This window comes from Falco punctatus (genome assembly GCF_963210335.1).
Source record: "Falco punctatus genome assembly, chromosome: 19".
In the NCBI taxonomy this organism is placed as follows: domain Eukaryota; kingdom Metazoa; phylum Chordata; class Aves; order Falconiformes; family Falconidae; genus Falco; species Falco punctatus.
Genome location: NC_137599.1, coordinates 654,780 through 669,577, shown reverse-complemented (window position 1 = coordinate 669,577; position 14,798 = coordinate 654,780). Strand labels below are relative to the sequence as shown.

Genomic DNA, 14,798 nt, shown 5'->3' with positions numbered 1-14,798 from the left:
TCCTGCACTGACCTGGGGGGCCACAGAATTGTCTCTCCCACAGGTTCTCGCTGCTCTCTCTGGCTGTTGCTCTGCAGGGTTCCCCCCCCCCTTAAATCCGTTATCCCAGAGGCGCTACCACCGTCGCTGATGGGCTCAGCCTTGGCCAGTGGGTCCATCTTGGAGCTGGCTGGCATTGGCTCCATCGGGCATGGGGAAAGCTTCTGGCAACTACAGAAGCCACCCCTTTAGCCCCCACTACCAAAATCTGGCCACACAAACCCAATAACCTGCCTATGCCAAAAGGCAGCTGTGAGAGGCAGAAAACCTGACAAACTGCCTAGAAAATTTCTTATATAGGTGTGCAGGAATATCTGTTCCTCTACCGTCTGTCTCTTTCCCCTCACCTTTCACAGCCAGGTGTGCAGTAATTGGCATTTCAAAGATGAACACACCAAACCCTTGCACACAGGCTTCCCACCAAGTTCATGATCCTCATCTTCAAAAATTGTGCACTAGGTACCTAAAAAAAAACACCTTCAAGTTCCAAGACAGGCTGCCACTGAAAACATTACTCATCCAGCACAGCAAAGCTCACCTGCACGAGGGACAGCAAAAAAAAGTTGAATTCTCCACAACAATGGGACAGACCAGGAGATTAAAATATACACAAAAATCTCTCCACCTTTTGCTCCAATACAAGTAGAAACAGTAACTCAGAATAAAGTCCTCCCACAGCAAGCCTACCACCGCTAAGCACAAAATTCTGCACAGGCAGGTGGCAGGAGAACCAGCACGCAGCCATCACACAAAGTGGCCGAGCACCGAGCCCATGGGCACAGTTTGGGGCCGCACACGCAACAGAACAAGGTCCCTGGGCTGGGTAGGTGATGCTGTAAGGACAAACACGTGGGACACTGGAGGCTGTGAGAGGAGGTGACGTGCAAACAGAGAAAGAGCAGAAGGATGAAGGGTTTACGACTCCCACGGATATCAGACTCCATTGAAGAATTCAACGTGCCTTTAATGAGAACAGATCCAGAGGACAAGACGATGCCTAATCTGCTAAGATCGGGTATAAGAATGGGTGGTTTAGGACTGGGAGAACCCAGTGACCCTGCTCCCACTGGGAGATGACACTGAGATCCACGCAGGAACACCTACTGGATGAGCAGACCAGCAATGAGGACAACGTGCACAGAAACACCATGCCAAGTGACAGGGACCCTTCCAGACCTCAGACACACAGTAAGTCACAAAAAGGTAACAAAGGTCAGCACAGTTCAAGGACACAGAAGACATGAAGGTTTTTAAATGCCAGAAACACTCATAGTAAAAGGATAGTCCTTGATGGATGGGCTCGCCCAGGTACAGGGAATACTAGCCCACTGGAATTAAGGCTGGCAAAATAATAAGCAACTTAATATTAAGCCAGGAGTGAAGGCTGGGAAAGACATATTGCCTGAGCACCTGGTTTCAGTGTGTGGGAGGAAGAAAAATCAGGCAAATGATGATAAAGAAATGGCAGCAAGTGGGATGGAAAATCAACAGCAGAAGACTAACAATGATGGCACAGACCTGAGCAACCTTCTAATGAGGGTTTGAGCAATAAGAAACAAATCGGGTATTTGTGTATCGCTGGAGGCAGGCCTATGAGGGGAGAACCCAAAAGTGAGACGCTCCAGCAATCCCAGAAATGGTGAAAAAACAGCCTTGGAGGTGGAGAAATGAAGAAACGAAAGATGAAGATGACAGCGTGCGAACGGACGCAAATGAAACATCTGTGAAACACGAATGATGGGGCAGCCTGGGCAAAACTAAACTGTCACAGAAGGAAGCAAAGAGAAGTTCTGCCACGCAGCGCGGGCCCTTCAGTCTCACTGCAGTCTGGACGGAGACCTCTAGCAGAGCACTGACCTCTGTGTCCCTCGGAGACTCGCTCCCCACATATAAACGCAAACATTACCAGAGAGCTGAGGGTGCAACTACCAAATATTTTCATCTAGTGTTCCCCAAACAAAACAGAAATTGTGTTGGTTTAGAGGTTAGTAAAGTGAGATGGATTCTGTCTGGTTTAAAGAGAACTGAACAGAAATAGATCTCAGTTCTAAGTTTCTAGATTTGAAATGGTTACATCTGAATAAACTCGGGGAACTAATGCATGATGTTGTCATGCATGAGGCGCCATGGGCACGACTGCAGATGTTGACTGGAATTTTTCCTCATGAGGGTTGTCAAAAACAAACAAAAAATTACCCGGAGTTTGTGTATAGAACAAAGACAAAAGACTTGGCAAGAAAGGCCCCAAATTAACCAAATGACTTTTGAAACAATCTTTTAATACAGAAGTAAGCACAGTCTACAAATAAATAATAAAAAAAATGCACCGACTAAAAAAAAAGTAATTAAAAAGTCTGAGGTTCAAGAGACAGAAACATTTTTCAAGAAGCGCAGAAAAATCAAACTGAGCTTGAAATTGCAAACAAAGCAAGGGTCAGCTGTGACAGTGTCACAAAGAAGAAAACGAAGAGAACGAACCGGGCTGCGGTGCAACACGTACGGGATAACGACAGCCCAGGAGTCAATGAACATGAAAACCCTGCACCAGTTCTCAAATCAGGCAGCAGTGCAAGAGGAGGGAGACAAAGAGAAAAGGGGAAACATCAGAACATAGCACAGCCCCGGCTACGTACCTCCAGAGCTCGGGAAGAGCACACACAGCAAAACATGCGGGCCAAGGTCTGCTGGAGGAACGCTGACAACCTAACACAGCTATCGTTGAGCCGCTCCAAAGCACTTGTTGTGAAACATCATGTTTTAAACCGCACTTGGGCACTACCAAAAAGCCACCTTCCTCCCCAGCTAAACCCTGTGCCCTCCGCAGAAATAATCCAGGACCCTTTTCTTCCTTTACACCAACAGCCACGCTCCACAGCGGCTGCCAAAGTTTCCAATCAGCCTCAAAACTGGCACAAACGCTCACCCCAACAAACAAAAAAATCCCAAATAAACTCTGGACACCCGAAGGGCCCCAAAAGACCCCCAGAGGTGCCGAGAGCCCCTGGGGAAGGTGGTTATCGGCCCCAGGGCTTCAGGGGAGCTACGCCCGCCTGCCCCCCGCCGCCGGTGCCCCACGGGGGCTCCGGGCCCAACGAGGGCGCGGCCGCCCGTCGCCTCCTGGGGATGGGGGGTCCCGGCGGGGAAGCGGAAAGCTCAGCAGCGCCGACCGGGCGGCAGCACCGGCCGGACCCAGCCCCTCACCCCGGGAGGCTCCTCCCGCCCGGCCCTCACCAGGCAGGCAGCCAGGACGCCGCACAGCGCCTCCAGCCGCTCCTCGTCGCTCTCCTCTTCGCGGAGCAGCCCCTGGATATAAGCACCGTAAACGGCGCGGTCGAGGCCCAGCGCCTCCAACCGCGCCGCCAGCCAGGCCGCAAAGCCCGCCGCCTCCTCGCCGGGCGCCGCCATCTTGGAGCGCCGCCGCCACCGCGCGTGCGCCCGCGGCCGCCACCGGGGAGCGCGGCGGGGGGCGCGGCGGTGGCCACGAAGGACAAACTTGTGGCGGCGCCGGCGGGCGAGCGGCTGTGATCGAGGGGCTCAGCCCAGCGGTGTCTGAGGAGAGCGGCTCAGCGATAGCCGCGGCTGGGCCACGCTACCCTGAGCACCCCACTCCTTCCCCGCAGGAGCGGCGGAGGCGCCGCGGCGGTTGCGCGGAAAGCGGCGTGTCCCTGCGCGGCCGCCGTCAGGGGCGGGGCGGGGCGGGGCGGGGCGGGAGTTTCAAGGGCGGCGGCGCGGCGCTGTGAGGGCGCCGTGGTGGGCTCAGCCGCCCCCCGGCCTCTCCGCGGAAAGTCCTTCTACCTCGACCTGCCGAGCGGGCGGAGCGCACGGGAGCTGGCGGAGGTCATCGGGCACCTCGGCGGGGTGAGCGGCCGGGACACCCCCCACACCCTCACCGCGGCCCCAGGCCCGAGATCCTGAGGGCTTTCAAGTTACCTACTGCCCTGTTCTGTGTGGAGCTGCTTGTCCCACCTCTTCGCTTGCTACTGTATTTTGCTGAAATGTGTTCTGTTCTCTGGTGAATAGAGCTTTTCCATGCTGGTGCATGATGTCCAGGGTCTTTTTCTCAGCTATTGTGGGGGTTTTTTTTCTTGTGTTTTTTTTTTTTTCCTGAAACGCTTGAGAAGTAGATAATGGTAGACAAGAGTCATGGAAGTCTCAATCCGAAGGTGCTGGGGACTATTTGCAGTGTATCTCTAGGTCGTACGCTGTCAGTACATCATAGGATCTCTTTTTGGGAGACAGCAGTAAGGAATGGAAGAAGGAACTGTTTGTAGAGATGAGTACTTTCAGCAGCCCCTTAAGTGTGTGTGGCCTTAAGCCAAAGGCAGTAGTTCTTCTGAGCTGCAACAGTCCTGCTAAAGAGTTGAACAGTTTCAGAGCTGCTCTGGTTTGTCTCTTGCTGCAGGTGACTGAAAGCTTCCTAAGCAAAGAAGTCAACTATGTAGTTTCCAGCAATAAAGAAGCTAAACAAGACAAAGCCAGGACTTGGACTGAGAAGTGGAGCAGCGTAACTTCAGAAGATGCAAAAGCCATGAGCCCAGCGCCTTCTGCCTCCAAAGGGAACCGTACCAGACCTCACCAGAAGCCACCAGACACTGTAAGAGCTATAAAGGTTTAGGCTACCTCAAAGTTTGGCCGAAGGGATCTGTAAAGTAGAACCAGAGAAGTGTTGGAAGGTAAATTTGTTCCTGCTCTGAGCGAATATGTTGTGTGTTTAGGGCTTTCTTTTCCCGCCTGGTCTGGCTGTCCGTATCTGTACCCATGTTCCTTGTGTTTGTGTATCATTGTCCATTCAAATGTGTGTGCCACAGCTTTGAGCTGGTAAACCAGCATATCTGCTCAAATGGCAGAGGAGATGGAGGGCTTGGCTGGCTTCCCAGCAGAATGGGGAATCGTCCCACTGCAGAAATGTGTCTGGAAAAGCAGAGAAATGTAGACAAGATAAAGCTGTTGCAGGCTTTGGATGCGTGCTCCCAGACACAGGCAGGGCAAGGCCACTGTAACTTGGGAGAAGATCTACGAGGGCAGCTTGCAAGAATGGATTTCTCTATCTCCTATTCGCCCTGCCAGAGGTGGGCTTTCTGGTCAGTGGTGCTTGTGGCCAAAACTCTTAACATCCTGTGTTGAACGCTGGTGTCTGCTGGAAGCTGTGACTGGGGAGAGCCTACTACCCCAGTCTAGGCTGTGGGCACTTCTACTAGCTGGATCCTGACCACCTGCAGGTGGAAAGCCTGAGCTGATGCCAGGGGTTTCACTCAATCACTCATGATGTTTGTTCCCCTGCCCTTGCTCACAGCACTATCCGCTTGCCTTACAAAGAATTTAACCTATTTGCTGAAATCACTGGCTTGCAAATAAGACTTTGTTCCCAGGAAGGACTAGCAAGAATGTTCCTAACCCCTGCCAGCAGCTGGGATGTGGCAGGTAGAATTTCTGAGCTAAGCTGCTGCTTCCTCTTGGCTCTGGGGTATTCACTGCTGTTCAATAGAAGCCAAGCCTTGCCTGAACGGCTGCTTAGTGTAGATCTAATGGGCACCTCTGCAGTTTGCACTCCCTGGAGATGCTGCTGTCTTTGAGATAAAGTCTTGGTCAGCTTCTTGTCCCCAGCAGAGACCAGGTATCACTAGAAATCACTCTTACTGGACAGCCACACTGTCCTCAGCTTGCCACTGCCTGGTAGATTTTTGCTTTAACGTAGTACTTTGCTTCTTTTTCTGCAGGCACCGATCAGCAGGGGAAAGGAGCTGCTGCAGAAGGCCATGAAGAATCAGGTGAGCACCATGTGGATGGACTTTTCTCTAGCTGGGTATATTCAAAGTACTGCTGAGCAGTGCGGAACCAGTGCCAGCCACTTCGCTAGAGCCCCGGCCCTGCTGAAGGAAGCAGGTTCTTGGGCTGGTGAAGGTACAAAGCAGTTACTTGTGGCCTGCAGAATATTGTGCAGTGCTCCTGGTCACTGTTCTTCATGCAGGCATGTCATGCATCCATGTTAGTACTTCTAAGGCCTGCCCCAGGTATCTGGGTGCTCAACACAAGAGAATTATTAACACAAGACCTGTTGTTAAATGAATTTTTAGCCTAGAAAGAACTAAAGCCATACAGCTGGGGAAAAGGTTCCCCTGCGATCCTTTCACTGGTAGTAAAAGCGGCCAAAAGAATCTCAGTGCCCACTTAGAAGCTTATGCTATAGCAGGAATTAAAAAATTGACCTAGAGGCTACTGTTAATTTGGGATAGATAAAGCATGAGTTCAAACCTTTTCAGCTGTGCCCTGATTTTAATAACAGCTATGCAACTGAGCAACAGGAAAATCTCTCTAAACTAGATTTAGAGCTGCATGTGCTCACACAGCCGTCTCTGCTTTGAGCTGTACCTTGCCAAACCTCTCTGTACAGGACACCTGCAGTGGCAGCAGTATCCTCGCCAACGCTCGCATGTGGGGAGTCTGGATCTTGCACGTGGATGGTATCCTTCCCTGTAAGCTGTTGGTAATTAGTGATTTTTGAGACGGGTGGAGCAGAAGCAATGTAGGCCAGCGTGGTATGGCAGAAGGAAGAAATTGCAAGCAATATTCAGTACTTGGCTGATGCCATCCTGGCCATGGCTACCTAGGTCCGCCCTTCAAAAACCAGATTAACTTGTATATATAGAACCGGCTACTGTTGCATTTACAGTAGCAAGCACTGAGTATGTTGTAATATGCTGAAGCTGTAAGATTATAAAATGTTAATAGCTTGATCAGTGCATTGATTTGTTCCAAAAAGACCATTTTTGCTAATTGACTGGGAAGCACAGATCATGATAATGGCAGGATCTGGTTGTTTTTAATTAGGAAGTGCTGATGTTTGAGGGCCTATGCTGGAAGGCACTTCCTGTCTCAGTGATGAATGGGAAGGGGATGACAGGAAAGACAGATGGTGAAACTCTGATACTAATATTAGGTCTGGAGTAAAAGGTTCCTTAGCGTCCAGTGACAGTGGCACACAGCTGTGGCTGAGCTTGTCTGGGTGCATGATGGAGGCAGCCACAGCTCGTACGTGTTCCTAAGCAGCCAGCTCTGCTGAGCCGCAGTGGTGTGGCAAGCCTGTCAGGGCTTGCAAATGTCAGGGTCTGGTCTGCATGCTGCAAAGTTCCTAACAGCATCTCATTTCTGCAGAGACATAAAGCCAGCCTTTGGCTGTGCTAAAGAGCAAAACTGGACGCCATCCCTCAAAGCACTCCTTGGCTGCTTCTTGGGCAAATTAACCATGTAGTGGCGATGCTCTGCCAGGTGATGGTGGGCTTAGGCGCTGTGGGCTTTTCCCTGGTGCGGGTGAGTGGAGGTAGCTGCAGTTGGTGGAGGGGAAACAGCTCACCATCTCTTGTTGAGCTATGGCTCTTTGACATCTCTCCTGTGCAGAAATGTTGTCATATGCTCAACAGCTGCTGCGTGCCATCTCGGGAGTAAGGAAACAATGCCAGAAGACAGAGGTAACAGATTGAGCTCCAGCCAATTTGAGGTGCTCGGGATTCCTCGGTAGCTCTAAGCAACCCTTTTAGCGCCTCTAGTGCTAATGGACTAGTAAGTGGGGGGATCTCCTAGGTTTTCATGCAACACTGAGCAATCTGGTGCTTCTGTTTATTGATGGAGATGACAAAATGAAAAGAATTTTTCCTTTTATAAAGAGGGGGTAAAACCAGGTGAGAATGGGGCAGCTGTTATCAACATCTGTAGCACAACTGATACAGATTTTGACTTGTATGGGACTAAGGGTAAAACAAATCATATGGAGCAAGTACACTGGCTTTTTGAAGGATTTCTTTTTAGTGCATTGGATGGTCAGTGAAAAGGTAGGGCATAAGATCAGAGAGTGGCAGCCTGTACATCGTATTTATACTAATTCTAGGTAACTTGGGAGGCAAAATATCAGGGGGAGGTGATAGTCTGTGATGTAGGAGCTCTGAAGTGGTGGGTGAGACTGCTGCAATCTTGCTCTGCTGCTCTGGGATCAGTAATTACAGTTCTGCCTGTGCTGGCTCCCATACTAAATATGTCACTTTTTCTTTTAGGCAAAATGCCTTGCATCTGCATCAAAAATTCACAAAGGTAGGCCTGAAAGTTGTGCTCCTATTTACACTTAGATGCAGAGCTGCTTGAAGAAGCCTCATTCAGAATTTGAAAATCTGTCTGAAACTTCAGCAACCCAAAAGATGCCAACTGTTAAGGCAATTTCTCTTGAATGGGTTTTGTAACTCCTTGTCCGAGTCTAGTTGCAGGCTGCCAATACAGCTGAGGATATTATGCATTTGGTTTCAGACAATGTTTTTTAAAATCCCATAAACCCTTTATAGCGCAGCTCCCAGAATCCTGAGGCACCTGAGAACTGTGCTGCTGGCACTGCATGTCGAATCCACTGGCTGAAGTTTCAAAGAATAATGCATCCTACAGAGGAGAGCATGTTCCTCACAACCCACTCACTTCTGTTAGGCTGAAATGTACTGCTGAGACACCAATCTAGGGATAACACTTCCAAAGCAGGAGTGGGGGGAAACAGATTCTCATCTGCAATTAGACAAGAGCAAATTGTGGTACCAAGATTGGCACCAGTGACGTAAGTTAATTTGTGACTTGTTTGACTGCTTGTCGGAGAGTGAACGCTCAGTAATACCTCGGAGCAGACTTCAGCCTGGATTGTGTGTGTGACACTTGAAAGATCGTTTCCCAGTTTGGGGGGAAAGGTGGTAGAAAAAAAGGCTCGAAAAGCTGTCGGATAAGGCAGATAATCTGCTGCAAGCTCAGAGCTCTTTGTGTGGCACACTCTGAACCCTGCCTGGGGACTTGTGGTAACAGCTGAACCATTTGTCACTGTTCAGCACTCTGCCATAAGAGCTCAGGACCTGTGCACCAGTCTGAGTTTCATCTAGGGCCCTACACATGGCCTTGCTTTCAGAAGTGCTAAGCATTTGGCAGCATTTACATGGAAAAATTGATCCTGTACTTAAATAGCTACTTTAGCGACGTAACAGCACATTTGATGCAAGCTCAGGATGAGGCTTGAGCAGCTAACTGGCGAGGACAAATGGAATCAGCCTTTCTGGAGGTTGAGGTTAAAATTTCTTTGAAGAAAATAGCATTGAGTGCCAGGATCGCAAGAAAACAAAACACCTCACCCTGCAGAGGCAGTAAGAGGCATTAAGAGGTTTGGTTTCAGTGTCAGGCAGATGCCCTGTGGGAATACCTTGATGTTTGTTTGTTTCTTAACTGGACCTGTACGCAGATTTCCAGGCTGAGTGTAATGTTATCACTTGTGAGCTGAACATACCTGTGAGACAGGAAGGACGTGGTAGCCTCTTCTCCAAGCCTGGCTCTGAAAACCTTTTCCCTGAATGCACTTCTGAGACTTTCTTCTGCTCCCTTAACATATATTATGCCTCTGTGGGAAGCATAGCTGCTGCTTGCCCTCCTCAGGGACCAAGCGAAGGCCAGATGCTGTTTTTTAGTAGTGTTCTCATGCCAGGCTTGGCTATGCAGCATGTTGGTTTGTCTCCAGCAGCTCTTACTGCTTTGACTTAACCGTCCTGGGCTAAGCCATTCTGAACTCCAAGCTGTTGTGTAAAGGTAAATGGAGAAAAAAAGGTGCTGGAAGGGTTGATAGGGAGCCCTGTGCTTGTGCAACTGCTGCTGCAGTCTTTCTTATGAGCGGCACGTTGCATTGAAGGATGTGTGACAGTTCTTAGGATTTGAGTCAGAATTGGAGGCTTGGGGTGAGGCTGCTGGCTGGTAAGACTGAGTAGACGTTAAGGATGCAAGAGGCTTAGCTGGATGTTCTTTCAAAGGTGGAAACAGTCCATGGTTGGGCTGCCTCTAGGGTTTGGTCACCCTACTGAATACTCTGGAGGCGAGGGCTGTTGTAGGTTACTCAAAGAGCTGTTTTGGCTACACTTGGCCATCATTTTGGGATTCACAGGTGTCAGAAGTACTGATGAGCTTGGTTCTGTAGCCCAGTTCTGTTGGGGAATGAATGAATAAGTAGGGGAATTTGGCCAGGGCAACTTCTAACAAGCTTGCTTTCTAGCAGGAAAATTGAAGCCCCCTTTTCTGAAGGTTGAAGACCAGAGCAGGTAAATGAGGTCTTCCTAAATATCATACCTTAACCTCAGGGGCTCCCAGGGAGGGAATCCTTTACTAGTTTTATTTGCAGTGAATATTCTGGCCACAAGGCAGACTGTGGCTGCTTTGAAGACCCTGTTACACACTGGGAAGCTGACACCCTCATAGAGGGAGGCAAATGGAGTTTAGAGAAACAGTCTAGGTGGCTCGTATGTTGGGGGAGGGGAAGGTGTTAGATGAGACTTGACAACAGTTTACTTCCTTGCTTGGGTTCCATTTGTGATCCTGAGCAGGTCACTTAATCTGCTTGAGCCCTCTGAACTGAGGAAAGAGATTGAAACACATGAGGTCAGGGCCTGTAACTTGATTACAGCATTCAGCACAAGGGGATCTGATATATGTGGTGTTTCTAACAACTCTGTAACCCTAACAGTATCCAGAGTGCCAATTAATTATTCTGAAGGCAACATTTAAGTCGCCTGCAAAGTCAAACGTTAGGTTTCACGTGCTGCACGCAATAAAGCATGAAGGGAGATGTGGTCTGGGAACCAAAATCTTTCTGTGCTGCTGTGTAGCTGAAAGTGCTGCACTGGTGGCTGCTACCATGTCTTGGGGGCAAAAGGTGGGTTTTTTGCTGAGAAGGCAAACCTTCCTTCTGTCCAAAACATGCCCCCCCCCCCATCAGTGGTTACTGAGGATCAGGTTTAGTACTTCCAGTCAGAAATGGAAAACCTCTGGGACAGCAATGGGCAGTATCTCATCATAAGTGAGATGGCACCTCGAGCTCCTCTGGGGGAGGGACAGTTCTCTAACCACACTATCATTGCCAGAAGTTTGATGTCCTGATCTGCTACTTTCAGGCAATTCCGGCCCTTCTATCAACAGTTCAAAAGCTTTCCTGACCTGAACTTCCTAGCATACAAAAGCTCCAGCCCATTTGAGACTCTGAAAAGCCTCTCCAATTCTTGCAGAGCCAGGTAGGTTGTAGCTCCTTCTGTGCAAGCTTTTAACCTGACTGTCCTGCCAACTGCTGACCTTGCTGGTTCCTGGGATCTAGAGAACTACTTGTCTTCTGGACAGGGGCAAAAGGAGCCCTGTTCTGGGTCAAACAGCTGTTGCTCAAAGGCAGCACGGCCTCCCTGGCCCTTATGCAGGCAGCTGAGCACCTGCTGATGCTGTCAAGTGAGGGCAGGGAAGATCTTTACTGTTACCTTGCAGGGGTGTGGAAGGCTGTCCCATGCGCAGCGAAGGGGAGAAGAGCCCCCAGTCCACACCGGCCACTGTGCCAAAGAAAAAGAAAGGATTTTGTGAGTGCTGCCAAGAGACATTTGAAGAGCTGCAGAAGGTAAAGGTTCCCCTGGGACCTGTTTCCTTGCAAAAGTTATGGGGGCCACTCCGCAGCATCATTAATCACGTCATGCCTGTTTTCAGTACTGACTCCTTTTGGAAGGAAGGCAGATTGCTGTATGTACAGCCCTTACGGTACCTAGACAGATCAGCTCGTAGATGAAAGCCATGATATATCTGTGCTCTGACCTCCTGGTCTGGGCAGACAATGGTTTTGAAGGTTAGAGCATGCCATGCACATCTCTGGGGCTAGGAGAGCCTCGAGGATCATCCTGTTACCTAATCTGTAAGGTGGGAAGCCCATTCCACAGCAGTCACGGGGCCACAGGGTGATTAAAAAGGTGGGAAGAGGATTTTTGTCTTGTGGAAGATGTGGCTTGCAGAGCCCAGCCTTTTGTGACAGACAGTGCCGATTTGGAGTCAGCGTTTTTACTAGCTGCTGGGGAGAGCTGTAGGCTGTTGTTAGATAGAGACACAACCTCCTCATCAGCAGGTGTCTATGGGAACAGAATGCTCACTGTAAGCTACTGGGGGTAACAGCATTGCCTGTGTTTCCCAAATCTGTTCCCAAACAACCTATCTGGTGAAAAGGCTGTTTGCCCTCTTGTCTGTTAGGCTGTGGGAACCAGCTCTAGCTGCAGATTTCCCTCCTGTGAAAGGCTAAGTGTTGCTAAAAAGGCTTCTGCCACCTTCCAGCATCTCCAGAGCCCCCAGCACAAGCGGTTTGCACTGGACGACTCGCAGTACACCCCTGTGGATCATGTAATCTCGCAGCTCACTAACAACTTTGTGGAACAGTCAGCCAAGTAAGTCTTTGTGAATCTGATAATTCCTGGAGCTGAAAAGCAGCGTGGTGCCATGTGGCATGCTCGCAGGAGCAGGGTCTGGGTCCCCACGCTGCCATGGTGCTTCTCCCTAGCTTGTGCCCTGTGCCAGGGAATTGGGCAGCAGGGAGCAGAGGGCTGCAGCTGACTGCAGGGCACACCTGGAACCTGCCAAGCAAAGTTTAGACAAGCCGTGGGGTATCTCGTGTTTCTGTGGCTTCCCTGCTTCAGGAAACTCTCCGTGCACTTCTAGTGTCCCTTAAACTAGAAAGGGCAACTAAGCCCATCTCTTCTGTCCCCGTGCCTGATGCGAACCCCACTGCTCTGTAGCACTCATGTGCCTGTGCCCGGGGCTGTTGAGAAGGCCAAGAGATCCCTTGTGCTGCCTGCCTTCTCTGCCAGCAGCAGTATCACTGTTTGCTGAGCCTCACCGGTCTAAAATTTCTTACTGCCTCCTGAGCAAGGACTTCAAACACCCTGCGCTGCAGAAAACACTTTGTCTCACTGGGGCGGGGGGAGGGGGGGTGTTGCTAGGCCTAGAGTGAGCATTAACTGATGGTTCTTCTCAGGGTGCCTTGGTCCTACCTGACAGATGAATGCTTAGTGCCTGAAGCACAGGTTACTGGAGGAATTGAGATGCTGACAGCAGAGCTGGGAAATGAAAGGGAGCAGCCCGAGCAGGGTGCTGTGGAACTGTTAATTGACATGGAACGTGGCCTGAAGACTGAGGGATGTTCCCCTTGCCTGCCTAGGGACAGGGCCAGTGTTCCCAGAGAAGGAGAGGGTTTGTCAAGGAACTGCTCTGTGGGGCTGCCTGTTGGAGCAGGACTCGCCCGAGGGGTCTGTGCTGCGTGTGGCTCTGCAGAGCAGCCTGTGGTGCAGGATATAGATTTGGGCTTGGCCCCTGACCTGGCCTGGGGGACTCTCGTAGCAGCCACTCCTGTTGGAGAGGCAATTGCTTCTTCATCTGAACCTCAGGAACAGCGAGTGCATGAATCTGTTGGCCATCTCCCACAAGCGCTGCCTGTCTCCAGGAAACGCCAGCTTTCCTCTAGGCAGAGCACCCAGATGGGAAAGAAGCCCAGGCTGGAGCAGGGTGGTGGCCTCTCTCCATGTAAGCAGACAAACCCAGTGGTTGGTGGGACGGGTGGACAGGGTGCAGGACAGATGTCAGAGCCAGGCTTACCCAGTGTGATGGAGGCTGGCAGCTTGCCTCTCAGCACAAAGCTCTCCAGCAGAGCTCGTAGCTCCCTTGGTTTGGACCTGTGCCTGTGCGAGAGCCCTGGGGACCCTGCATTGTGGCCAGGTTCCCTTGAAGCTGTGTCTGTGGGTTTTGATCCCACAGAGGCTGCTGCAGCCAGCACTGTCGGCAAGCATGGCTGGAGCAGAGTGAACGTGAATTCCCAAGGGAAGCGGCTCAGAGGGAAGAATGAAAACGCACGCAGAAATGTGAATAGTCCTGATCTGGAGAACACAATGAACAAGACCAGGTGTCCTACTGGCTGGTTAACCTCCCCAAAACTGCCTGTGGCTGAAGCCAGATGTTGATGCTTGCTCTGTGTCAGAGCAGCAGAAAAAATAGCACATGAACCACCTGACCTCCCAGGCTACAGCAAAGAGCAGGTTCCATGCCCTGGATCCCTTCAGCCTTTTCTACATAATGCAGGGGCTGATCACCACTTCAGCAAAAGTTCTTCTGAGGCAGACTGGGATGTCCAGCTGCTCTCCACACTGACGGGTGTCCAGGACAGCAGGATTCAGTCTGTGGACAGGGACTTGCTCCAAAGGATGCATATCAATGTGAGGGACAGTGGGTACAAGTCTCAGCTCCACTCAGTCCTGAAGCAGAAGTCAGAGCTTGCCTGAGCAGGCAAAGAGGACTGGAACCGCTGCGCAGAGACCAAAGGAGCCTCTGTCCCTGTATTTCAGTCCTTTTTCGGCAGCTGGACTAACTGAAACCACCTCCTGGCTGTTCTCTGGCCCCTTAGCGGGAGCTGTGAAATGGCTGGAAAGGGATTTACCAAGCCCCCCTCCCTGTCAGGGCCAGGAGGCACAGCTGAAAGCTGGAGCGAGGACTCTCTGCAGGGGGTGGGCTCCGGACACTGCGGACAAACCCGGGCAGCTCTCCCGTTGGGAGCTGACGGGGGGTACGGTGGGTTCAGCATCTTTGGCTGGAATCTTCCCTCCTCTCTGCTGGCAATGTTTAGAGCTGGTGGCTTCCTTTAGCTCCTCGCTGGGCTGCTGACTGGACGGTCTCTCTGGAAATACCTCTTCAGCAGGAATATGCTCTTTGCCCTTCCAGACTGAGAGCATGGCCTGCTCTTCCCCTCACCCAGTTCTCAGAGGTGCAAAGACATAGCAGAGGAGGGCCGTGGGGGTGAGGTCTGTGTTATTCATGTCCACGTGGTTTGGGGTTTTGTTGGATGGATGTTTGTAACTGGTACTAAATTGTTTGGGGTTTTTTTTAACAAACTTTGAAATAAAATGGAAGATGAGCTCCTA

At 50.8% G+C, this 14,798-nt stretch overlaps 2 protein-coding genes across 4 annotated transcripts in view; one reads left to right on the top strand and one right to left on the bottom strand.

Moving 5' to 3' along the window:
• The window catches only part of CCDC43 (coiled-coil domain containing 43), a 10,289-nt gene extending 6,652 nt beyond the window's left edge, over positions 1-3,637 (bottom strand). For 2 of the 3 annotated variants that reach the window (XR_013924572.1, XM_080369797.1), the window contains exon 1: positions 3,241-3,637. Coding sequence is in view for 2 of the 3 variants with exons in the window: in XM_080369797.1 (XP_080225923.1) it covers positions 3,241-3,444 (204 nt within the window). In the remaining variant the exon portion in view is untranslated. The remainder of the gene's footprint in view (positions 1-3,240) is intronic. The other variant, XM_080369798.1, reaches the window with a different exon arrangement.
• DBF4B (DBF4B-CDC7 kinase regulatory subunit) lies at positions 3,613-14,798 on the top strand (the record flags this gene model as incomplete). Its single annotated transcript, XM_080369434.1, is given in 13 exon segments — positions 3,613-3,897; positions 4,442-4,633; positions 5,757-5,807; positions 6,431-6,500; positions 7,435-7,505; positions 8,085-8,121; positions 10,094-10,136; positions 10,986-11,102; positions 11,344-11,470; positions 12,169-12,278; positions 12,866-13,841; positions 13,845-14,159; positions 14,163-14,798. Coding segments are annotated over 13 exon segments (2,484 nt in total), but the record flags the coding sequence as incomplete, so codon positions are not given.